This window comes from Mustela lutreola, chromosome 4 (genome assembly GCF_030435805.1).
Source record: "Mustela lutreola isolate mMusLut2 chromosome 4, mMusLut2.pri, whole genome shotgun sequence".
In the NCBI taxonomy this organism is placed as follows: Eukaryota; Metazoa; Chordata; class Mammalia; order Carnivora; family Mustelidae; genus Mustela; species Mustela lutreola.
Window position 1 is genome coordinate 187,891,187 of NC_081293.1, and position 25,679 is coordinate 187,916,865.

At 44.7% G+C, this 25,679-nt stretch overlaps 1 protein-coding gene across 1 annotated transcript in view; it reads right to left on the reverse strand.

Annotated features, from left to right (window-relative positions):
- Positions 1-246: 246 nt before the first annotated feature.
- The window catches only part of ZC3HAV1 (zinc finger CCCH-type containing, antiviral 1), a 54,938-nt gene continuing 29,505 nt past the window's right edge, over positions 247-25,679 (reverse strand). Inside the window, exons 7-13 of the mRNA XM_059171978.1 lie at positions 24,149-24,323; positions 18,654-18,774; positions 13,812-13,914; positions 12,070-12,151; positions 11,206-11,336; positions 10,637-10,770; positions 247-1,184 (exon numbers count right to left, since the gene is read on the reverse strand). Coding sequence (XP_059027961.1) covers positions 919-1,184; positions 10,637-10,770; positions 11,206-11,336; positions 12,070-12,151; positions 13,812-13,914; positions 18,654-18,774; positions 24,149-24,323 — 1,012 coding nt within the window. The 3' untranslated portion in view covers positions 247-918. The remainder of the gene's footprint in view (positions 1,185-10,636; positions 10,771-11,205; positions 11,337-12,069; positions 12,152-13,811; positions 13,915-18,653; positions 18,775-24,148; positions 24,324-25,679) is intronic.

The following is a 25,679-nucleotide window of genomic DNA, read 5'->3' on the forward strand; positions in this document are numbered from 1 at the left end:
TCTCTCTGAGCCCCACTTTGTGGCTCTTTTCATTGCATTCCAGAGAACCAACGTGGATGGAGCCCCTAAATGAACGCAGAGATAAAGAAATGTGTGCCCCAACTCGGTTTTATCACAAAGATATAGTACAGTCATATCCGTGATGGTATTGAAATTACCTTTTCTGCCCCCCCACCCCCCACCCCTGGATTTTCCTAAAAATTCCCCCCCATAATCTTAGAAGATTATGGAAAGTTGTGGGGGGTCTTACTTCCACAGGCATTTTTAGATTTCTCTCAAATTGCCCAAATTACTTTTCTTTCAACATAACCAAAACCAAACCATGTCCTACAGTAAACAAAGAAGAGCTGGGAGAGAAACTTGTTAACAGACGTTTTAGAAATCATCTTTCCCAGTTATACCTTAAGACAGTGGTTCCCAAACTCTAGGACACATTCGAATCCTTGGGATTTTAAAAAATACCACTGCCCAAGCTCTCACACCAGAAACAGTGATTTAGTTGGCATGGGGTACGATCTGAACACTGGACTTGTTAGAAAGCTTCCCAGACAGTTCAAATGTGAAGCAAAGGTTGGGAACCACTGATCTAAGGCGTTTGATAACTAGATGAGAAATGTAAAGTAAAAATGTTACAATCTGGGGCAATCTGGCTCTGTAAGCGAACAGAAGGGTGATGCCCTTCTTCTTTTTTTTTTTTTTTTTTAATTTTATTTATTTGAGAGAGAGACAGTGAGAGAGAACATGAGTGAGGAGAAGGTCAGAGAGAGAAGCAGACTCCCCGTGGAGCTGGGAGCCCTATGCAGGACTCGATCCCGGGACTCCGGGATCATGACCTGAGCCGAAGGCAGTCGTCCAACCAACTGAGCCACCCAGGCATCCCGGGTGATGCCCTTCTTTATGACACTGTATTCTTCACTCCTAACTAATCACGCAGCCTTTGTCTAGTTCAGTATATTCAATCACATATTCTGGGTAAATCTGATCCTTATCGAAGATAACAAAAACGGAGGGATTCGACCTTATATCCACATAGCTGTTATACGGCGGTGGGGGAGGGCTAATGCTTCCCATCTCTCCTTGAGTAAAATCTCCAACCAGGACTCGAGCTACGAACATAACGATGTTTTTGGTATCACACTGGCAATTTTTATGGGCATGGATGGCATCTTTTGTGAAGTAAATGCCTAGAAACAATCAGAAAAAGAGAAAGGGTAAAGAATTATTATGAAAGAAGGCATGTAGTTTGTAAGATCACTTATGTAACATCAGATGATAGGCGTTCCCTAAGCATGTGTCAGCAACACCTTATTGATGATACTTACCAACTTTCCTTTGTACCGAAAAAAATGTTTATGATGCAAGTAAATCTGAATCTACTATATAACCCTACTGAAACAACAGGCATGACACTGTGCAGCGGCTCCCAGGGATGGTGTGAGCAGCCCAACTCGTGCAAATCATGCAGGGTGAGCTGATTTGGAACTTGTTGGACCAAAGATCCTTCAGCAGAGGCCGTTTTCTGTTGTGTACATTTTAAGGAACAAAGGTCATTCACTACTGATGGGAAGGTCTCAGAAAATGTGAAAGAAAGCACAGCATGGGCCAGCAATGGACCCTGCAGACCTTTCCAAAACAGTTGATCTATCGTCCACAACCTTAGAACAACCTCTGTATCACTGAGGTCTCTGGCTCTTTTTTTACACTGTGTTTGTTTATTTGAGAGGAAGAGAAAGGAAGAGAGTACACGCGCATGCGTGTGTGCAGCGGGGGGAGGGGCAGAAGAAGAGTGAGCATCCCGAGCAGGACTCCTCTCTCAGCACTGAGCCCAGGCAGGGCCCCATCTCACAACCCCGAGATCATGACCTGAGCTTAAATCAAGAGACTGAGGCTTCACGGACTGAGCCATCCACGTGCCCCTGCATCACTGAGGTTTCTGTACTCAGTCGATCAACAACGATCTCTTGACAAACTGAAATTTCCTATTTTAATTTTTGTCATTGCCAGATGCTTCTCTCTCTCTGAGATTTATTTATTTGAGGGCACCTGGGTGGCTCAGTTGGTTAAGCAGCTGCCTTCGGCTCAGGTCATGATCCCAGGGTCCTGGGATCAAGCCACCCATAGGGGTCCCTGCTCCCTGGGGAGCCTGCTTCTCCCTCTGCCTGCTGCTCTGCCTACTTGTGCTCTCTGTCAAATAAATAAATAAAATCTTTAAAAAAGAAAAAAAAGACTGATTTATTTGAGAGAGACAGCATGGGGGGTGGAGGGTGTGAGCAGAGGGGAAGGGGAGAAGCAGACTCCCTGCTGAACAGGGAGCCTGACACCAGGCTTCATCCTAGGACCCTGAGCTCATGACCCGAGCTGAAATTAGCTGCTTAACAGACTGAGCTGCCCAGACACCCCATATTTCTCTGTCTTTTTGAAAGAAATGTGGAGATACCTGGGATGCTTGATCAGTTAGGCATCTGATTCTTGATTTCAGCTCAGGTCATAATCTCAGGCTCAGAATTTGAGCCTGCTCAACAGGGCTCCCTGCTCAACAGGGGAGTCTGCTTGAGATCCTTTCTCCCTCTCCCTCTGCCCTTACCCCAACTGATCGTGCTAAATAAAATCTTTTTAAAAATTTAAAAAATGGGGGGGGAGGGGCGCCTGGGTGGCTCAGTGGGTTTAGCCGCAGCCTTGGGCTCGGGTCGTGATCTCGGGGTCCTGGGATCGAGTCCCGCATGGGGCTCTCTGCTCCGCGGGGAGCATGCTTCCCTCTCTCTCTCTGCCAGCCTCTCTGTCTACTTGTGATCTCTCTCTGTCAAATAAATAAATAGAATCTTTAAAAAAAAAAAAAAAGTCTCTAAAAAAAAAAATTAAAAAATAGGGGCGCCTAGGTGGCTCAGTGGGTTAAAGCCTCTGCCTTCGGCTCAGGTCATGATCTCAGGGTCCTGGAATTGAGCCCCGTGTGGGGCTCTCTGCTCATTGTGGAGCCTGCTTCCTTCTCTCTCTCTGCCTGCCTCTCTGTCTACTTGTGATCTGTCTCTCTGTCAAATAAATAAATAAAATCTTTAAAAAAAATAATAAATAAAATTAAAATTAAATAAAAGAAATGCATATATATTTGTGAATTCTGATTTTCTATGCAAAAGTTAATTAGTAAAATGAATTTATTTTATTTATGGTAACAAGTGCTTAGTATTTTTTCATTTACCTTATTTATTTTTTTTATTACTGATTTTCTAAAAAAATAATTTAGTTGTTTGAATTCCAGAACTACTGCTTATCCCGAAGAGGTCAGATACTGGATATTCTGGGTAAATGACGTTCAACTCTATTTGGAATAAGAAACAAAAGTCCAGGGACGCCTGGGTGGCTCAGTGGTTTAGCCTCTGCCTTCAGCTCAGGTCATGATCCCAGCATCCTGGGATCAAGCCCCACATTGGGTTCTCTGCTCAGCAGGGAGCCTGCTTCCTCCTCTCTCTGCCTGCCTCTCTGCCTACTTGTGATCTCTATCTGTCAAATAAATAAATAAAATCTTTTAAAAAAAAAAGAAAGAAAGAAACGAAAGTCCACTACACTGACCTGCCATTTCCTGACCTGCTGTCCCTCCCAAACACTGACTTGGTGGGGCTTCTCACCTGTTTCCAGGCATTTACATACATATATAACACATTTACTCTGGTACAGTTTAATGTTTTTCACTGTATGAACTGTTCTGCATTTTTTTAACACTCTAGTCCTAGAAATTTCACTGCCACCCCATTTAACCCCACCTCATTCTTTTTAGTGGCTGCACAGGATTCCATTGTATGGATGTATCATAATTTAACTCTTGTATTGATTAACATGTAGGTTATTTTCAATTTTTTGCCATTACCAAGAACACTTCTAAATAAATGCTTTCAAAACATCCTAGTAAATATGCCTTTGAGAGCCTGTGTAAGTATTTCCATGGAACAAACTAGAAAACTGTAGCAGCTGAGTCAAAGGACCTGGGCGTATTACACTTTGACAAATTATTACAAACTGCCCTCCAGAAGCAGTCCAAAAATCTTACCAGCGATGGAGAAACTCCCATTGCTCCAAACCTTGCCAACATTGGATATCAACTATCCTTTTAATTTTTGTCAATACAAAGCACCAAAAAATCTGATTGTAATATGCATTTCCCTTAATACTAGTGACATGAAGCATCTTTTCATAGGCTTATTGGCATACTTAATATGCTCTTTCTTGGAACAGCTTGTCTACATCTTTTTCTCCTGTTGTACTTTTGTCTTTTTTTTTTTTTTAACTGATGTGTGACCAAACAAGCTTATATTTCAAAGACAGTGACCATATGGACCTTTTTCTAATCTTACAAAGTAGGCCAGTAGACAATTGGAAAATGACCAAGGACACAAATGACAATCATCATCCTACCACAATTCCATTGGGCCACCTACTCTACCTCTGTCACTGCCAACAACCCTCCTCCCCAGCCAGTTTCAGCTCCTGTTTTACCAGACGACCTACTACAGATATATTCTATACCACTCTGCTATCCCCTGATTACAGAGGCTGTGCCTTCTTTATTACACTCTTATTCAAAGATTTTATTTATTGGGGTACCTGGGTGGCTCAGGGGGCTAAGCCTCTGCTTTTGGCTCAGGTCATGATCTCAGGGTTCTGGGATCGAGCCTCACATCAGGCTCTCTGCTCAGCAGGGAACCTGCATGCCCCTCTCTCTCTGCCTGCCTCTCTGCCTACTTGTGATATCTTTCTCTCTCTCTCTCTCTCTCTCTCTGTCAAATAAATAAAGAATACCTAAAAAAAAAGATTTTATTAATTTATTTGAGAGAGAGAGAATGCACAAGTGGGGGGAGGGACAGAAAGCGAGGGGGAGGTAGAAGCTGACTTCCCACTGAGCAGGGAGCCTGACTCAAGGCTTGATCCTGGAACCTGAAGATCACGGCCTGAGCTGAAGTTAGACACTTCACCAACTGAACCATCCAGGAGCCCCTGTACCTTCTTTATTTTTATTCTCTCTCTTTTGATGGATACCCTCCACAAACTCTGTATCACATTACCCGGCTCTGTGCATCATAGTATAGTCACAAGTCATTTCTTGGTGTCTGCAAAGAGCCATTCCTCATATGTCAGTTTCTGGAACTTCTGAACAACTTAAGCTGTTTTGTAAGAAAATCTTTCTAACACACATACATTTCTCTGATGTAAAAAGCAGAACAAGTCATTTTGCCCTTTCTTGTCCTGATGCATCAGATGTAGATATTAATTCTGATATATGGTGTTACATTATAGGGACGCCCTGTTGAGTTACTAAGGGGGATGGAGCCATTTACTCCTATACTGATGGTCTATGCACAGCACGGAAGAAAAATGTTGTTTGTGTCTTGCAGATCATTCCCCCTCTTGTTCTCCACCTAAAACTGCTAATTTTCTTCTCGCTGCCTGCCTCTAGCGTCTCTTTACTCCCACTCCACACTTGCTGGGCTGAGGGGGAAAAAAAACCCCGCTGTTTGGAAATAAGACTAAATGTTTCTGAGAAGCTCCCAAGAAAAAACATACACAATCTTCAATACAGGAATTTTAAGAAAACAACGTAGGCTACTCATAACACAGTTGTTCACTCTTTCCAATTCCAAGTTGTCTTTCAGAAAGCGAATCTTTCCAGACAAGTGAACTCCACTTACGCATGTAAAAGGTGTCAAATAAATAGTATGGAGTTACTGGTAAAAATATATTTAACTTAAAGCAAATGGAATAAAGTCAACAGACAAAAATTCCATCCATATTTTTCTTGAGTGTGCATTTTTTTGGTTAAGTGTGCATTTTTATTGCTTGACAAAGCCGTAAAAACCTATTTGCAACATTCAGAGATAGTTGCACCTATTTTAATGGCACTGAGTTACTTTTGTTATTTCTTAATTAGTTGTTTCTGTTTTCTATTTAAGTCTCAGTACTGATTTGATTACTCAGCTATTTTTTTTTTCAAGATTTATTTATTTTAGAGAGAGAGGAGAGCACACACAAGCAGGGGATGGTGGGGGGAAGAGAGAGAGCCTCAAGCAGCCTCCACACCCAGAGAGACCCTGACCTGGGGCTTGATCTCACGACCCTGAGTTAGTTGAAGTCTAGGGCTGGGACATTTAACCGACTGAGCCACCCAGGTGCCCCCAGGTTGGTTTGTTTGTTGTTTGTTTTAAGTAAGTTCCATGCCTAATGTGGGGCTTGAGCTCACGGGCGCCCAGAGATTAGGAGTTGCACGCTCTACTGCCTGAGGCAACCAGGCACCCCTATTCAGCTATTTTTGCTTATCAGTGGTAACCAAATGAAAGATAAGTGAAGCCAATGATAACATACATATATAGTTACATTTATACGGTTACTCTAGGCCTTTGGAGGGTATCTTTATCATTTCCCATTCAGAAAAGAGTAACTATTACCATAAAGAACTGATATTTAAAATGGATCATCAGGTGTGTTTTTTTTTTAATTTTTAATTTTTATTATTTATTTATTTTTATCATCAAGTGTTCTTAAAAATCACTTTTATATAATCTAGAATCTACATTTGCTTAAGTGAGCCAACCTGAAGAGCCAACCTTACAGCCCACGCTCCCTAAACCTCTTATGAGTGACAGATTCCCTGAACCCCAATATCCTCTTTATCCCTTCATCCTTCTCCTTGGATCTAGGCTGCCCTCATTTCTGGCCTGAACTCTTCTTCTTCTTCTTTTTTTTTTTTCAAGATTTATTTATTTATTTGGGGGGCAGTGAGCAGAGGGAGGACAGAGTCTTATGCAGACTGTACACTGAGCGCAGAGCCCGAGGTGGACTTCGACCTCAGAACCCTGAGATCAGGAGCCGAGCTGACCTCCACCAAGAGTCAGCTGCTTCACCAGCTGAGCCATTCAGGCACCCGATGGCCTGGACTCTGGAAATGACCTCCCTACCTACTCTCTCTCCCCCTATAGGCTTGACCCTGCCTATCCTTTCTTATGTGTAGCCCGAGTCCTGGTACTTCCTTCTCAAAGTCCCTGGTGGTTTGTGATTGCCCTCTGGATTAATTCCCTCCCCTTCGCATGGCCTGCGAGGTGTGTCAGGATTGGATCTTGACCTCCAGCTCCAAACTTCTTTGTCATTCCTACCAGACTTTAAATGCCCTGTGCTGTCTACAGCCCTCCCGGCCTTCGTCAATTTTCAGCCTTCATAAACACTATTCTCCCAACTGTTTTGGTTTGGTTTGGTTTTTGCCTAGTCTTCACAATATGCTATCTTCCTATAATCTATTTTATTCTTTTTTTTTTCATTTATTTAGTATAATTGACTTAATGGGATAATATTATGCTTTTTTTTTCTTTTTACAATTCTTTATATTATCACCATCTTTTATTTTATTTATTTTATTTTTTTTTAAAGATTTTATTTATTTATTTGAGAGAGAGACAGTGAGAGAGAACATGAGCGAGGAGAAGGTCAGAGGGAGAAGCAGACTCCCCGTGGAACTGGGAGCCTGATGCGGGACTTGATCCCGGGACTCCGGGATCATGACCTGAGCTGAAGGCAGTCGTCCAACCAACTGAGCCACCCAGGCGTCCCTCCATCTTTTATTTTAGCCAGATATATTCTTTGCCTCAGAGAGAATAAGAACCACTGAAGGTTTCTTAAGGAGAAAGAAAGAATTATAGTCAGCTTTTGATGACCAAAAAAGGATCTGGATACACACTGCAGAAAATGGGTTTTGTTAACTAGAAAGAACTCTGAATAAGACCAGGGAAAGGAACCTTGTTCTAGGCTGGGAGTCCAAAAGGGTCAAGTTGGCTCTCACTGGGTTACTCAGGCATCCAGGCTCTAGCTTGCTGGGCCTGTCAGGGATGACCGACAGGAGTCCAGTGGCTGGGGAATGCATGTGTCCCATTTTAGGGCTAGAATACCACCATTCCAATTCTCTGTAGATTCTTTTTGGTTTTCTACGTAGACACTCATATTATCAAAAATAACATTTTGGGTTTCTTTCTTTCCAACCACTGGGCAGTCCCTGGGTTGCAGAATCTCGGCAGATTTTATAGCCGTCCATATCTGCAGCACCCTAGATCCCAAAGATGTTCTGAGGCCTTATATGCCCATCGGGCCTCTTGAATCCAGTCTGTAACCAGGACCCCTCCTTCTTTGCATAGCTCCACCCCCAAACAAGTGCTTCTGTTTCTAATTTCACCTTGCTTCCATTTACTATCCAAATCAGAGTTTTCATCATCTCCTCTGACTGGGAGGTTGAGTGGCTTTTCCCTAACTACTGTCCTTCTCAGTACAGACTCTGCTCAGGTCTGCTCTGCTTCCTGGCTCTTAGCAAGTCTCCTCCTGACCGGTCTTCCCCTCCAAACCGCCATCTCCCATCACACGCCCTCTTCCCGCCTCCAATTTATCAAAAGTAGCCCAGAGCCCTCCTGTCTTTCCAGGCGCATCTTACTCTCCTGATACTCTTCTTAACACAGTCACATAGGCAGAGAACAGCCTAGGGAGAAGTTTCATGGGTGCAAAAGGGGGGCTCTGTTTTCCCTCAGCGGGGAGCAGTATGTCTGAGGTCCGCTGCTTGGCCTCCCTTAGGACAACTGCCTGAACTTTTTTTAAGATAATGGGCACCACAGTTCATACCCGCCTATCTAGCCGGGACTGGTACCATCACGGGTGATGGCAGTGGCAACCTGGTATGAAAAATAAATACAAACAAAACACCAGGGCATCTGGGTGGCTCAGTGGGTTAAGCCTCTGCTTTCAGCTCAGGTCATGATCGTAGGGTCCTGGGATTGAGCCCTGCATCGGATGCTCTGCTCAGCAGGGAACATGCTTCTCCTTCTCTCTCTGCCTGCCTCTGTGCCTACTTGTGATCTCTCTCTCCATCAAATAAATAAATAAAATCTTAAAAAAAAAAAAAAAAACACTTCCTAACTCTGGGTAACAGGAGACAGGCTGAGTAGGAGGATCACCACCTTCTCAAGGGAGGGTGGCATGAGAAAAAGGGGCACAGTTCCCGGACAGACACCTTGCCCGTCGGTGAGAACCGCAGACTGCATCTCTGCCTGTGTTTTCTTGGCTATCAGGAACTCTCTCCTCTTTTATCAAGCTAAAGGAAAAGCGATAGTAAGTAACACTATCAACTATCAAGATTTATTTCAGAGGATACCAGTGCCCTTTCATGTACAAAATAGGAAAAACAGACTATCCGCCCATGCATGTCACTATCAGAACCAATTAGGGCCAAAACTGAAGAAAACGTGTACATATTTCCATTTTCTGCAGTAAATTTTCATTTGAGTTCTAACATAAGAGAGACCTGTTTCACTCAAGGTGGCCATCCCGCTTTCTCCGAACTTTTCTAAGTAAGTTTTTAGTGAGGCATTTTTTTTTTTAAGTTTGTTTATCTATTTAACTAGTCTCTGCACCCAACATGGGACTTGAACTCACAACCCTGAGATCAAGAGTCGCATGCTCTTCCAACTGAGCCAGCCAGGTGCCCCTTCATCCATGCATTTAAACTTAATACACATGAAATTCTCATCAAATCATTCCCCCTTAAGCTCCTTCATTAGCTTCCCATGCCCTCAGGGTCAAGTTTCAACACCTTCCTTGCACCACTTGTTGCTCACTCCCCACAAGGACTCTGCAGTGTAGATGATCCTTCCTGTGCCTTCCCTTGGGAACCGCTCTCCAGCCAGGCTAGGTGTCCACAGAATCTGTTCACTCCCTCTACAGTAGTTGCACATTTGCCATCATTTGATTAATTATGTGAAGTGATTTTGATGGGGGCCATGTCTACTTTGTTCACCACAATATCCCCCCCATATCTAGTGTATAAAAAGCACTCGAAAATATTTTTCGGCTGACTGACTGGCTTCTTGCTTTCCGAAGTGTGTGTGAATTTAATCTTCCTTGTATGAGTTGAGCCCACTTTGAAACTTGATACACTATTTGTTGTTCTCTTAAGATGAGTGATTCGTGGTGTTTGCTTGTTTTGGGAATTACATGGACACTACAACCCAACACCAAAAAACAGTCTTATTTAAAAATGAGCGGGGGGGGGGGGGGTCTGGGGGGCTCAGTCAGTTAAGGGTCTGTGTTAAGCTCAGGCCATGATCCCAGTGTCCTGGGATCAAGCCCCACATCATGGGGCTCGGCTCCCTGCTCAGTGGGAGCCTGCTTCTCTCTCTCCCTATGCCCCTCTCCTCTGCTCACACACTCTCTCTCAAATAAATAAAATCTTTAAAAAAAATAAAAATTACAAACCATCAGTGGCAATGGCAGGCTACTTGTAGTGGCTTCACAGGATTGGACTTAAGTCAGACAAGCCACTGGTAAAAGTGAGCAGTAATGGTAGACAATGTAGCCAACAGTTAGAAGAGGTCACAAGCATGTACGAGATGCTTCCATCCTTCTACCTCCCAAAAAACCCAAGACAGGAGCAAGGATACGCTATGGCAATCAAGTCCCAAATCAACATACCCCTATAATTTGGGCAGTTAAGGTTGATATGAGCTGAATTCTCCAGGCACCCAAAAGCCCACACACGCTGGTTAGTACGCAATCATGGCTCCCACCTCGTAGCAGAGCCCAAGTTAGGACTCTACTGGTTAGGCTTCTCTATGCCAGCACAAACCTTTTCCATATTTGGGTTTACCAGCTCCATGTAAGAGCCAGTCAAAATTATCCCTGCAGATAGAATCCAGATGGACGTGGTCTGTTGCATAAAACAGGATTTCTTCCTTTCTGTTGTTCATCTTCATTTTTTTCCTAACAGAGGAAAGGTGAGACTTAATACCCAGAGCATTCCTCTCTCACTCTAGTTAATGACACTAATCCCAATAAAGTCTAATCGTCTTAAAATGGGATTCCACCCATTTTCAGAACAGAGCTCCTAACATGAATGCCCCAGGTGCAGAAAAGTAAACTTACGAGGGCCTTTAAACGACAGATACATTAAATCAGAGAGTCCTAACACCGAAGCTGAGAGAAGTTCGAGTTTACAACATGAAAAGAACAACCAGTCACTGAAGAAACTCTTGACTATAAAATAAACCAGTAAATAGGTTTGGTTTTTTTTTCCTTCCCGCCTCCCCCACTCCCGTCCCAGTGAATAGGTTTTAAACCATAGCACTTAACTAATCCTTTCAAAACTCTGTGTTTAAAAAAAAAAAGAAAAGAAAACCCCAGAAGGTGGCCACCAACCTTTCAAAAGCACTCAAGAGCTTTGTGTTCTTGATCTTCCTTATCCTTTCGACCTTGAAATTTTTCATGGAAGCTTTAAAATAGGTATCTATCTTGATATATTCCAGAACCCGACAAGGGATATCTGACAGCTAAAAAATTTGAAAAAAATATGTAAAATAGGAAGCAGGAGACATTGAAAGCATGTACATCCACATACGTGACCCCCTACACCATGGAGTGTCCTTGCCAAGCCTCTGATAGCAGGTGGGATAAGCTGGCTTAGGATCTCCACATCTTAGTAATGAACTAGCTGGCCCTGGGCCCATCTATGCAGGCTGACTTGGGGCTAGCTTTATGCTTAAAGGCAAAGGGACACCCCCCTGAAGGTGTCGGATTTACTTGAAGGACCCGGTGAGTTCCTTGTCTAAAGCTAGAGCAAGGCACCCAAGCAGAGAGGCCTGCATCCAAAGCTGGAGCATGACACCCAAGCTAAGTGATCTAGAAAGAGTCCTGCCCCATCCAAGGTAGGTGATGAGGTGAGGCAGTGTGTGGGTCCCACAGAAGCCTGCCTTTGAACTCCAGCTAACAGACAAGGATTTCCAGTGCTCCCATCCATGAAGTGGAGATGACAATGTGTATGTCAGAAGGTTGTTGTTAGGGTGTGCGGTAAGAGATGGTGTGTGGCTGGATGGTGAGGTACCCTGTGGAGGGCGGTTGTTCTCTGGGAAGGTAACACCGTTACCACTGGGATGCCACTGAATCTTGACCAGAGTTTTACAGAAACCATCCATCCTTTCATCCAAACAAATATACACATTGACAGCTAAATGCTTTCCCCCTGCCTTTAAACAATTTATACACCAGAAGGTAAAAACCAAGTACCTCATAGCCATCAGATCCAAAGTCCCACTGAGGAAGCAGTGTGGGGGGTAAAGGGTCTGACCGGGGCGGTGCCAGCTGATAGCTACAAAGAAGAGAAAGAATTCACTTCGTTCCCTGTTCCATATGCCCAAGTTCTATCCCCAAAATTCCAGCCACGAAGCAAGGGTTTCCCAGAGAATTTTTTCTTTGTACTTTATTTGGGGTTATATTCCTGCATATTCCTGATGTAGATGTACTAGTAATCATGCTTTTAAAAAAAAGTCATTATTCATAATTTGATAAATTAATGTTATTTTCCCACTGACTTAAAATGCAAAGCACTCGTTCCTTTTTAGATTTCTGCCCAACCTTCAGAGAACCTAATACGTGAGCAATAAGATATCTTACAGCATCTATGCAAAACAATCAAGACTGAGGCCCCAGGATCAGGGGGGCGATACGCTGAGGCACGGGGGAAGAATTCTGCTGTCTTTCCTGTAGGAACTGTATTTCAGGGTATAGTTATCCAGGAGGAAAAAGTCTTCTTTATAGACAATTCATAGCTATTACCTGCAGAATTGACAGGATTAGAAAACCACCGTTTTGTCACCCTTAGTGAAATAATGGACTGAAACAATGACCCTCCCCCCATTAGCTACTATAACGAGCCAGTGAGAGATCAGATGCTGAACAGAGGGGTCACACTGGACCGACCTGAACCCCTCGGCTCATCTCCATCATTAACAACAGGACAACTAGACATTACGTACTTCTTACTATAGTGTGGCAGGAAGCAAAGTACCACGTCTATAGTTTTCTTGACCAAAAATGGAGCCTGAGTCTGTCTAATCAAGCCTCTACACCTAACCATCAACTCACAGAAATTACTTATCAGATAATTACTTATCAGATGCCCCCATGGGCATACAGTTTGATATATTTTGAATCTGGGAAATTCTATAAGGATGAATCACTCGATTTCTTAAAAAAAAAAAAAAAAAAGAAAGAAAGAAAATGAGGGGATGTAATAGATTAAGAGGTTTAAGAGACAAATCTACCCAAATCCAATGTACATACCTTGTTTGGATAAAAATTTATATAAATCAACTACAAAAATGCCATGCTTGATTTTCCACCTGCCTTGAAGTCTGTTTTACATAACCACATTATTCCCCCGGGGGGGGGGGGGGAGCAGTGGGGGGCGCCCATCTCCACCGTGTAACAATGTAGATTTCACTGAGTTTCCGGAGCAGACAGAGGAGGGTGACACTGAACCCCCACAGCAAAGTGTCCTTTAAACAATCCCCTTTCGTCTCATGTATCATTGTCCAAATCTCCTCCCTCAGGCAGCTAACACATCCCTCTCTTCTTCCATTTCTTTCTCTGCCGCCTCCCCTTGTTAAATCCACTCAGCTGCACTAAAGACACACAGAAGAACCCACAACAAACAAAACGCCTTTAACTGTGCACTTGACTACTCCCGAGGCTCACCCCATCGACCGGGCCATTCACGGTGAAGAAGCTGGGACCCCGGCATGGGAGGTTTGCCCCACGTCCCCTGCGAATCCCAGGGAGATGGATTTCCTGCTCGCCCACCCTTCTGGGCCCCCTGTACTGCTTCACGAGCGCAGATGATGCAAGAGGAAACCACGGTGGTATGAAAGCAGGAAGAGTTCAAGAGCACAGACTGGACGAGTCCGTTGGTGAGATCAGTGGGTGACTGTCTTGAGGGCCTGCCAGACGCAGTGTTTCCAAACACTTACCTGAACCCACTTTTAATCTGCTCCACATCCTTGTACGACATAAATTTTGGCCTTCTGACCACACGTTTTTGGGTCCTGGAAGCTACGTTTGTCTGAATCATGCCTTTAGAGAGAAAAAGGAAAACAAAAACCAACAATTAGTCCTAGAAAATGATGTCCTGTTATTTTTTTTTAAGATTTTATTTATCTGTTTGATAGAGATCACAAGTAGGCAGAGAGGCAGGCAGAGAGAGAGAGAGAGGAAGGGAAACAGGCTTCCCGCTGAGCAGAGAGCCCAATGCGTGGCTTGATCCCAGGACCCTGGGATCATGACCTGAGCCGAAGGCAGAGGCTTTACCTACTGAGCCACCCAGGCACCCCTCCTGTTATTTTCCTTAGGCTAGTACCACAGCAAATATGCATGGCTGAACTGTAAAAGGTATGAACAGAGAAAATCTTTTCAGATGGGAATTGCTCATGATTAAAGATTTGTATCCTTCCCTGCCCTTCTGATAAGACCCAGGAAACAAAGAGGCAATGAGAGGAGCAGTCTGCAATTAATCTAATCTGTAAATCAAAGTCAGAGAGTAAAGGGAAGGACCAGCGCAGCCAGATAACAAGACATCCTCTCGGTAAGCTGCCCTAAACCAGGCATCAGTGATTCTGGGTTGGAATGTGGTAGCTATATCTTGAAGGATCTTCAAGTGTGAAATGTCATTGTCTTTCTTTTTTTTTTTTTTTTTTTTTAAGATTTTATTTTATTTACTTGACAGACAGAGGTCACAAGTAGGCAGAGAGACAAGAGACAGAGGAGGAAGCTGGTTCCCCGCTGAGCAGAGAGCCCAGGGTCCGATCCCAGGACTCTGAGATCATGACCTGAGTGGAAGGCACAGGCTTTGACCCACTGAATCACCCAGGTGCCCTGAAATGTCATTTTCAATTCATGTACCTTGTTGACCCAGGCCCAAGTTGCAGCCAGAGGGAGCTCTTTACAAAGTAAATCTTCTGGGTGTCTGAGCATGTGATTCTTGGTTTCAGCGCAGATTGTGATCTCAAGATGCTGGGACTGGGCCCTACATCAGGCTCTGCTCTCGGTGGGGAGTCTACATAGGATTCTCTCTCCCTCCTCCTCTGCCCTTCCCCCGCCTACACACTTGTGCTTTCTCTCACTCTCTCAAATAAATAAAATTTAATAAAATTTAATTTAACAAAATCAATTTAATTGTATTAAATTAAGTCTAAATTAATCAAAATTGGTTCAATTATTGAATTAATTTAAATCATTAATTAATATTTAAATTATTAAATTTAACAAAATTAAATTGATTTTGTTAAATTAATTAAATTTAATTAAAATTGATTTGATTTAATAAAATAAAATATTTTAAAAAAAAGAAATCATCTTACATTGCTAGTGAAAGTATAAAATGGCACAAACGCTTTGGAAAACAGTTGGACAGTTTCTTACGAAGTTAAACACAGAGTACCTACTTGATTGAGCAATCCCGCTCTCTTGTACTTAACCAAGAGAAATGAAAACTTACACCCACACAAAGACTTGCATTTAAATGATTCAAGTGGCGTTATTCTAATAACCAAGAAGTGAAAACAACCAAAAAGGGGTGCCTGGGGTGGCTCAGTCATTAAGCGGCTGCCTTCGGCTCAGGTCATGATCCCAGGGTCCTGGGACGGAGTCCCACTTCCTACTCTCTGCTCAGCAGGAAGCCTGCTTCTCCCTCGCCCACTCCGTCTGCTTGTGTTCCCTCTCACTGTCTCTCTCTCTCTATCAAACTAATAAATAAAATCTTTAAAAAAAAAAAAAAAGAACAACCAAAAATACTAAGTATGAATAGATAAAAACAAACCATGGTATAGCCTTAAAATTAAGCATGACTCAGTGTTGAAAAGGGAAGAACTACTGTACGTGCAATGACACAGACGGGTCTAAGAAACATCCTGAGTGAAAGAAGTCAGCCCCATGCAGAGCTCATATCATAAGCTGTTCTTTATATGATGTCCTAGAATAGATAAAACTAATCTACAGGAACAGAGAACGAATGGGGGTCGGAGGAGACCGACTGCAAAAGGAGCGTGAGGAAATTTTGGGGACTGATGGGAAGTTCTAGAGCTTGATCAGGAGAGCAGTTGCATCCATATGTCAGTGCTCACCCAAATGCACACTTAAAATGGATGCATTGGGCGCTTGGGTGGCTCCGTTGGTTGAGCCCTGCAGTGCTGGGACCAAGCCCCGCGTCTGGCTCCCTGCTCAGCCGACAGTCTGCTTCACCAGTCTGCTCCCTCTGACCCTCCCCTTAGCTGTGTGCTTGCTCTCTCTCTCTCTCTCAATTAAATAAAATCTTAAAAAAAAAAAGGAAGTGTTTTATTGAAGCAATTATGCTTCAGTATAGTTGATGCAAAGTGAACAAACATAGCAATAAAAAGATAAAATGAGGGGCGCATGGGTGGCTCAGTGGGTTAAAGCCTCTGCCTTTGGCTCAGGTCATGATCCCAGGGTCCTGGGATCGAGCCCCAGATCGGGCTCTCTGCTCAGCAGGAAGTCTGCTTCTCCCTCTCTCTCTGCCTGCTGCTTTGCCTACTTGTGATCTCTATCAAACAAATAAATAAAATCTTTTTTTTTAAAATTATAAATAAATAAATAAGATAAAATGAGATGGTGTGGGGAGCCCAGGTGGCTTACTTGGTTAAGCATGGGATTCTTGATTTCGGCTCAGGTCATGATCGCAGGGTCATGGGATCCAGCCCCAGTCTGCCTGTGCGATCAGGCAGGAATCGGCTCTACTCCCTTCTCCCTCTGCCTGACCCTCTCTGCCCTTTCCCCGCTCATCCACATCCCCCTCAAAATAAATGAATAAGTCAATGCCCTGGTGGCACGACTCCGTTCCAATCCTTGGTGCGGCTCTCATCTCTTACAGACCTTCTCAGTGTTCTTTGAAACCTCCAGCTTGTCCGCCGTTCACAGTCTTAGTTCCAGCCCTTCCCTCTCTTGGGGGGGGCTCGCCTTCCCCTGTGCACGGGCTGCGGCCTCCCTACCAAGGGTTCCTCCGCGGACAAAACTGGGTGCTCTCCTAGGGACTCCTCCAATTCCCTGGCTTCTCCATCACACTGCTTTGTTTTCCCCAGAGCTGTCATTACTTTCAGAAATTGCCTGAGGCCCACACCCAGAACAGCGCCTAGCAACAGAGCTGGCACGCCAATACCAGTTTAAGGGATGTCAGAATATAAGAAATAAGAAAAAAATCACCTAGAATACCACAAACTGCTCTGAACTAGTTTCTATGAACCAAGTGAACAAAACTGCAGTTCAAATTTCTCCAGGTTTGGGAACAAGGTACATTGCTGGTTCTCCTCCTGCCACCCCTTTTTGTAATTGCCAAAACAATAGGATAACCACCAAAGAAAAAAAATTTTTTTTGATTTAAGCCATTCTTAATTTCACCATCGACAGAAGAGATTTCTGTTTCTTCTTATTCCCTTCTGGCCTCGGTCCACGTGCATACACTGTTGCATTTACCATGCATATTAAATTAAAAAAAAAAACAAAAAACCTCTCATTTGAAAAAAAAAAAAAAACTTTTCATTTGAAATGCAACACCTCAAGAGAAAGGCACGAAAGTTTAAATTTGGAGTTTCTGCCTTTTTCATTTAACAACATTAAATTTTGGTTTGGGTTTTTTTTTTTTTTTAAAAGATTTTATTTATTTATTTGACAGACAGAGATCACAAGTAGGCAGAGAGGCAGGCAGAGAGAGAGGAGGAAGCAGGCTCCCTGCTGAGCAGAGAGCCCGCTGCGGGGCTCGATCCCAGCACCCTGGGATCATGACCTGAGCCGAAGGCAGAGGCTTTAACCCACTGAGCCACCCAGGCGCCCCCTAAATTTTGGTTTTAACTGTGCAGTTTTCATAATCATATTTTAACCAGTACTCCACCAAAATTTAATACCGCAATTGGTTTGGTCACTACAGGGCTAACCTACAGGCTGTTTCTCTACTGCAGTATGTCAAATAGGGGCTTTACTAAAGATCTTTATGCTCATTGCTTTTTTTTTTCCCCCTCCTGGTGAATTATTTCCTTAGAATGATTCTCAAGAAAATGAAAAAGCAGGCTTCATGCCCAACATGGGGCTTGAACTCATGACCCTGCAATCAAGAGTCACATGATCTACTAAGCCAGCCAGGCACCCTAGAGCAAGCATTTTTTACTATCTCTTGATATGGAGAACCAGACTGCTTTCCAACATACAGTAATTGGTGTAACGGCCTTTCGAAGCTACATTCCTCAATCACAGTAACTGATATAGGGTACAGATGTCAGGTGCCACCTGGAATGTCAAGGACCTGACAAAGTCTTTACCTCTTTCAAAGCACCTGCAGGGTGCCCCGAAAGGGCAACCATCCGACCATATGCAAGAAAGTGTCCCAGGGGTGCAGCCAATGGGACAGTACCTTCAGAGGGAGGGCCGTTCCTGCCCTGATCTCTTACTAAACGCAACAGACTGATAGAAGCTAAGCGGAAGGCCTTTCCACGGTGGCTCAGATAAACATGGCAGAAGGCCAAATCTCAGTCAAGGAGACTGATAAGATCAGTGACTTCGATGATGAAGCCCAAAAGGTACAGCAAGGTTCTAGAGTTCTGAAGGCACCAGTGGGCCCCAGCAAAGTCTCTGCTGTTGTCAGAGCCGAGGCTCTCGGGCACAGGTCTCCTGACAGCCGCTGGCTGCCACCCCACCGTGCTGCCGGCCTTGCTGAAAAGCACGGCCTGCACCTCCGCTCTACTGCCACCGCCACGTGGACACCGCATGCCACATCCCAACAACGGGCATCACTGCCAAATGCTAAGTCTTACCCGCGAAACTCAGCTCGTAGTTCTGGGAGCCCACGTGGAATGCCACAACACCCCTAGGATGGCCCAGGAAGAAGGACTCCAGGTAGGAAGAGTCGATGCTAGAAGCTTGGTGACTGTCAGCCTAATTAAAAAAAAAAAAAAAAACAAAGTTAAAGACACTTCAGGCTAGGCTTTTGAGAAACCTCAACCATTATATCTCACACAATTGTATTTTAGCCATGGGATTTCAACAGGAATGCATCTTGCCTCCCAAACCAGACTGCAAAGGCAGCCGGCTTGGGGCCACGTCACATGGTCTCGTGGTGTCCCCATCACGGGGCTAGAAGAGACCAGTCTACTTTCAGAAACGGACCCTACGCTTGGGGGATGCCTGAAAAACAGGGCTCTTTACAATGTCCTTTTCACACCTTCTATAAAATAAGACCCAAGCATACAGAGCCCCCTAAACCCACGGAACAGAAATCATGTCTGCCCTCACTGTCGAACAGAATCTAACACTCAGGCATGAAGTCAGACACCGTAGCTGTTTTTAGCCCATCACGTGTGAGGAAGCAGGCTGGAGTTGTCCTAAAAGGCAGGGAAGCTCCCATGGGCCCACTGTGGTCCCAGTATAGACGACCCACCCCTTCTTCTCTGCCCTGAACCACAGTAAGCAGATAAAATGGACCACCCCCTCCCTCCAGTTGGTCAACAACATTGAAAAAGCACTTGGATTTGCCTCTCACTGGGACTGTGTAATGAACGAAGAAAGGAGCACAGCCCCCTAACAATGTGAAGACAGAATCTGGTCTCAAGGCCTGTATGAAGGGTCTGAGCCTCAGAATGAGTGGAGTAAAGGGAAGTGTGTTGATTCCGGTCAGGAGACGAGCCAGGCCACCATTCCACTGTCCACAGCCTGTGCCGGGGTGGCAGACCAGGGCGGACTGGATGTAAGCCCGAAAAGCAGGGGTTCCCAATACGTAATGGTGAAGAGACGCTTGTTCCTTATGATCTAGAATGGAGGAGCCAATGACAGATAATTCCCAGCCGGTGGCAGGGAGGGTCTCCCCCTCTCTTTAAGGACAAGACCTCAGCTACACCCACCCCTTCCCCCTTCCCCGGGGAACACACCTGCTGGATGTAAAGGGAGGGGCCACCTCGAAAGCCTCCAAGTAAATCCTCCTGGATGGAGAAGGGCCTGAACCAGGTCTCTTTAGCCTGGAGAGGACTACGGCGAGGTCAGGGAAGCTGAGTTCGGGTATCCGCACACGGCGCAAAGCGGGAATAAAGAGAATGAGGTTCAGAAGCTAGAACCAGGACAGAGGGCTGGAAGTGGCACAGAGGCTCCCGTTAGCAGAACTTCCTGAATGACAGCATCCAACCATGAAGCCACACCTCGAAGGGGTTTGTTGCACCAGCTGCTGGGACATTACCCACCCAGGTAATTGTACAGGAGATTGCCACCAGCAGTGGGCAGGAGGAAGAGAGACTGCCACGATTCGATGAGGGGGGGTGAGTCACATGCCCCCTTAGGATCCCAAAGAGCAGCCAATGTGGTCAAATGCCTACGGACACAGAACACAGGGGCCGGCAAGGCAGATCTGTCACCTCTGGGGACCCTGGTCTGCCACCTCGAATCTCTGTCCTAACCTCCCATTCTGATAGATGAAGTCCTGGGTCCTTCCACCACCAGCTCAGCTCAGCAGGACCCTGTTCCTGGCTGGAAGGAACCTCACATGCTCTGGGCCAGAGCCTTTCACACTTTAATTTGTGTGTGAATCATGGTGGGCGGGGCGGGGAATCCTGTGAAAATGCAGACCAAGGGGCGCCTGGGTGGCTCAGTGGTTTAAGCCGCTGCCTTCGGCTCAGGTCATGATCTCAGGGTGCTGGGATCAAGTCCCACATCAGGCTCTCTGCTCAGCGGGGAGCCTGCTTCCCTCTGTCTCTCTCTGTCTGCCTCTCCATCTACTTGTGATTTCTCTCTGTCAAATAAATAAATAAATAAAATCTTAAAAAAAAAAAAAAAGAAAATGCAGACCAAGATTCAGGGAACAGGGTTTTTAATTCTGCTTGTCAGAGGGCTCCCGTGGTGCCCATGTTGCTGGTCTGGGACCTGACTTCAACTCACAAGGCTTTGGGGTCTGCACCCGGGTTGTCTGCTGGAACTTTCTGGAATGTTTCCCTGAAAATGTTTTCTTGCGTTTTCCTGTTTGATAGACACTAGCTACAGGTAGCTGTCTGGTACTGGTGTGACCAAGGAAATGAAGTGTTCATTTTATTTGAATGTAATGAATTGAATGAAAACGAAATAGTCACCACAAGTGGCTAGTGGTTGTCCTACTGGACAGAGTGAGGCAATTTCTGTGTCTGAGTGTCTGAACAGCCCAGTGTGCCTCCCACTTGGTCCACCTGCGGGTCCTTTCCTCACACCGTACTCCAGTTCTGAGTAAGTGAAGGAGTGAATGAGCAACAGGACCTTCAATGATTTATTCTCCCAAAAGACTTGAATGTGTACCTCCATTTCCATAACCGGGTCCTGGCTTTTGCCCTGCGCCCACATCACTGCCTTGGCTTCTAGAGCGACGGCGTGCCTTCACCTTGGGTGATGCACCAACCCTTGGGTGGCCAAAGCCATTTTCCTAGTTTCTACTAGAGAGACTCCTAACCCAGAAATCTGAGTTGCCCCAACTTTTATTAAAAATTCAGCTGCAAGAAATAAAACCTGTAGGACTCTCCCCATCTGAAGGCTATACAGTCCATTCTTCTCTCCAAATAGTCTAAACTCTACACTGGATCAAACCAGGCCATCAAAGAGCTACAGACTTGACCCATTTTTACTTCACCTGGACAGACAGCAAGGAAAACATCAAACCTAGGGCCTATTTTCCTTCGTTTTTTAGTAACAGAAGAGCCGAGGGCACCCGGGTGGCTCATTCAGGTTGGTGACTGCCTTTGGCTCAGGTCATGATCCTGCGGTCCCGGGATCAAGTCCTACTTCAGGTTCCCAGCTCCACGGGGAGTCTGCTTCTCCCTCTGACTTTCTACCCTCTCATGTTCTCTCTTATTCGTTCTCTCTCTCAAAATAAATAAATAAAATCTTAAAAAAAAAAAAAAAAACAACAGAAGAGCCAACTCAAGTTATATAATGATGGGTCTAATTAATATGAGGGAGTCATAATTTATTCACTTCACCAAGAACATATGCCACATATTAAAGGAATCCAACAACCTTCTACATGTTTGCATAAAGTTCCAGGTTACATTCCAGAACCCTGCACTTAACGCAGACTGAATGTCCCAAGGAGAACTTCGTATCAAGAGGTTCTATCAGACAGGACTCCTGGGTGGCTCAGTTGGTTAGGTGTCTGCCTTTGGCTCAGGTCATGATCCTGGGAGGGGCCCCGAGATAGAGCCCCACACAACAGGCTCCCCCCTCAGCTGGGAATCTGCTTCTCCCTCTCTCTCTGCCTCTCCCTGCTGTTCATTCTATCCTTCTGCCACCTCCCCGCTGCTTGTGCTCTCTCCCATTCTCTCTCTGACAAATGAGTGAAATCCTTTTTTTAAAAAAAAGTTTCATCAGAAGTTTCTTGGGGCACCTGGGTGGCTCAGTGGGCTAAGCCTCTGCCTTCAGCTTCAGCTTGATCCTGGGATCAAGCCCGGCATCGGGCTCTCTGCTCAGCGGGGAGCCTGCTTCCTTCTCTCCCTCTGCCTGCCTCTCTGCCTACTTGTGACCTCCGTCTGTCAAATAAATAAATAAAATCTTTAATAATTAGAAAAAAAAGAAGTTTCTCGATTTCTTGATGTTTTACTAGGGAACATGAGCACTGGAACTTGTGTACATTTAAATGTCATCTATTCCCCCACTGACAGTCCTCCTTGGCTTCTGGGACCCCTGATGACCCTAGAATGCAAATCGTTTCCAACCCTCTTCCCTCTCTTACCAAAAGCCACAAGTATTTGACATAAGAACCACTGAGGCCTACGGTTTATTTTTATTTTAACCAAGGCTAATTAATTTGAGTTTGTCGTACCTATTTCCACAGTCAACTCACAGAATCACTTTTACAGAACTGCACTTTGACATCAGCCTTGGCTGGACCATGGAGAGAACCTGGACAGTGGTTGGCATCACAGGGGTTTTCACTCCATCCTGTTCTACAAACCACCACGGAACAGAGAAGAGTGAAGGGGACAAAGACCAAGAGACAAGGCTGTGAGCCCCTCTCCTATTTCCACAGGGCAGCTCTGCTCTACCCCCCGATCCTTCGTTTGGGTTCTGTGAGCGACGGTTTGCTGACACGGATCTGCTGCAAAGCCAGCAGGGAAACCACTGTACCACAAAGAGTGGAGCCGGGAGGGCTCCTGGGGAGGCCCTCACAGGCTGCTTCCCTTTCTGTGGCCCCAGAGGAGAGGGTCTCCTCAGGTTCCATTGACAGAAAAAAAGCAACATTTCTCCTGAGGAACTGCTGTGTTCTCCCTGGGGAGGCACAGCTGATCCTGTGACAGACGGTGCTTCCCCTCGTGCTCTGGGTGTGAGGCCGCTCACAGCCAAACTCAGGGCCCCTCGACGTCTATGCGGAATAAAACCTTTCGCTGGCATTTCATTGTCCCCACTTTGGCTCTGGCTTCATTTTTTTTTTAACTTGTTTTATTTTATTTTATTTACTTATTTGTTTGTTTATTTTTAAAGATTTTATTTATTCATTTGTCAGGGAGAGCGAGCACACAAGCAGGGGGCAGACAGAGAGGGAGAAGCAGACCCCCCGCAGAGCAGGGAGCCCTATGTGGGACCCAGAATCATGACCCCAGCAGAAGGGGGTCAGGTAACTCCCCTATCTGAACTTCTACCATCTGTTTCCAAGTCCCTGGGGTGGGGAAGTGGGGAGGTACACCTGCTGTCTTCCAGGTCCGGTCCTGCCCATCCGCCTGATTCCAGACCCTGCCGGGATCCTGGAGACCAGCCCTCTGATCTCTCACACCCTGCCTTCTCCACGGGCTGGAAGTAGGAGTCTCTGTGTGTTTACAAACTCACACAGAGGAAGCTGGCTCAAGGTTCCACCTCAGTCCCTGATCGTGAGGAAAGAAGGGTGTGGGCATGACTCAGGTCTCAAGCGTTTCCTTGTAAATAATTCACAGATGCTGTTGCTTCTGACAACAGAGTGTATGCTTGCTAAGAAAAATGCAAATACAGCTGTGGGGAACATGAAAAAGCACTATTGCCACTACCCTGTCCTCTTTTTTTTTTTTTTTTAAAGATTTTATTTATTTATTTGACAGAGATCACAAGCAGGCAGAGAGGCAGGCAGAGAGAGAGGGAGGAAGCAGGCCCCCTGCTGAGCAGAGAGCCCCATGCAGGGCTCGATCCCAGGACCCTGAGATCACGACCTGAGCTGAAGGCAGAGGCTCCAACCCACTGAACCACCCAGGCACCCCTATCCCGTCCTCTCTTGCGTCAAACATTTTATAGTGATTTTTCTGAAGATGTCAAGAGCCTCCATGAGGAGAAAGGTACTCACCTCTTCTCCATATTCAACCCATTTGTCCGACTGACTCTTCCAGTACCAAATCCATCTCGTGGCAAAGACAAAATTGGTCAGCACTATGACAGACGAAGGCGTGGATATGCGTCGGATAGGATTAAAATTACAAGTCATTTTCTGGAAATCGATGTCTTTATCTCCAATAGAAAAGCTGAGAGAGAAAAGCTTAAAGTTAACAGAATATTTCAGCGACCTCCATCTTCTAAAATCTGTTCTTCCCTAACAAAAGCAGGGAATTAAGATTTTCGAGCTGACCGGGATCTTTTAATTTTTTTTTTAAGATTTTATTTATTTATTTGACAGACAGTGATCACAAGTAAGCAGAGAGGCAGGCAGAGAGACAGAGAGAGGAGGAAGCAGGCTTCCTACCGAGCAGAGAGCCTGATGTAGGACTCGATCCCAGGACTCCAAGAACATGACGTGAGCTGAAGGCTTTAGCCCACTGAGACACCCAGGTGCCCCTAAAGTTTCTTTATAAAGCTCCAGGTCATACATAAATAAGAAGAAAAAAGCTAAAATGCAGATAGGGTAGGTAAGTTACCCACCCCATATAGTTAATGATGTCACAAAATATATTCTCTCCTCAACAAATACGCCAGAATAAAGTGGACCCACAAAAAAAAAAAAAAAAAAAAAAGATTGGCTCAATATCAGAAACTCCCATTAGGTCGGGTTTTTCAAGAATTATTATTTAAATAGCTACAGGAAGCCTGGAAGGTTAAAGTTCTTTTCATAATAATATTAAGACATTATTTTGCCTTTTTCACTTTCATCCTCTCCCAGGTGCACAGTGGAGTTTTCCAGAGGCTACAGGATGTGTGATTCTACAACAGATTAAAGAGATTTTTCAAAATATAAAACAATGTCATTCATCTGAATGACTTTTTCTGTTTCGCTTTGGAGAACAGTATTATTTAGTTATACATACATATATATAGTTATTACATGTAACTATTTATAGTAATTATATCTACTTACAGGTAGATGAAAATATGGTATTTTTGTTACCATAAATGAGTTTATTGTTATTTTTCAATGAATCCATAAATATTGAATTCTTTTCAGTTTTGATTTTAATATGGTAAATATTGACAGCTATAAGTCACATAAACAGAAGTTCTTTGGGATCTTCAATATACCTGAAGACTGTAGAGGGGTCCTGAGACCAACAAGGTGGAAAATTTATTGCTCTAAGAAACACCTCCTAAATCAGTGGTTCCCAATAAAGAAGTTTTATCCCCCAGGGAACACACAGCACAGTTGAAAGACATTTTTGGTCTACAACAGGAATCTAGTGGATAAAGGCCAAAAATACTGCTTAAACAGCCCCCCAAAACAAATAATTATCTAACCCCAACAGTGCTAAAATTTCGAAAGCCAGCTTCAGATTTACCTGGGGAGGGCGGGGTAGAAACACATCTCCAAACAAGAAGGTAGCTGATGCTGCCCTCTAGTGGCAACATGCAGTAACACAATCTCCACCAAAAATTCACTCTAAGATGATGGC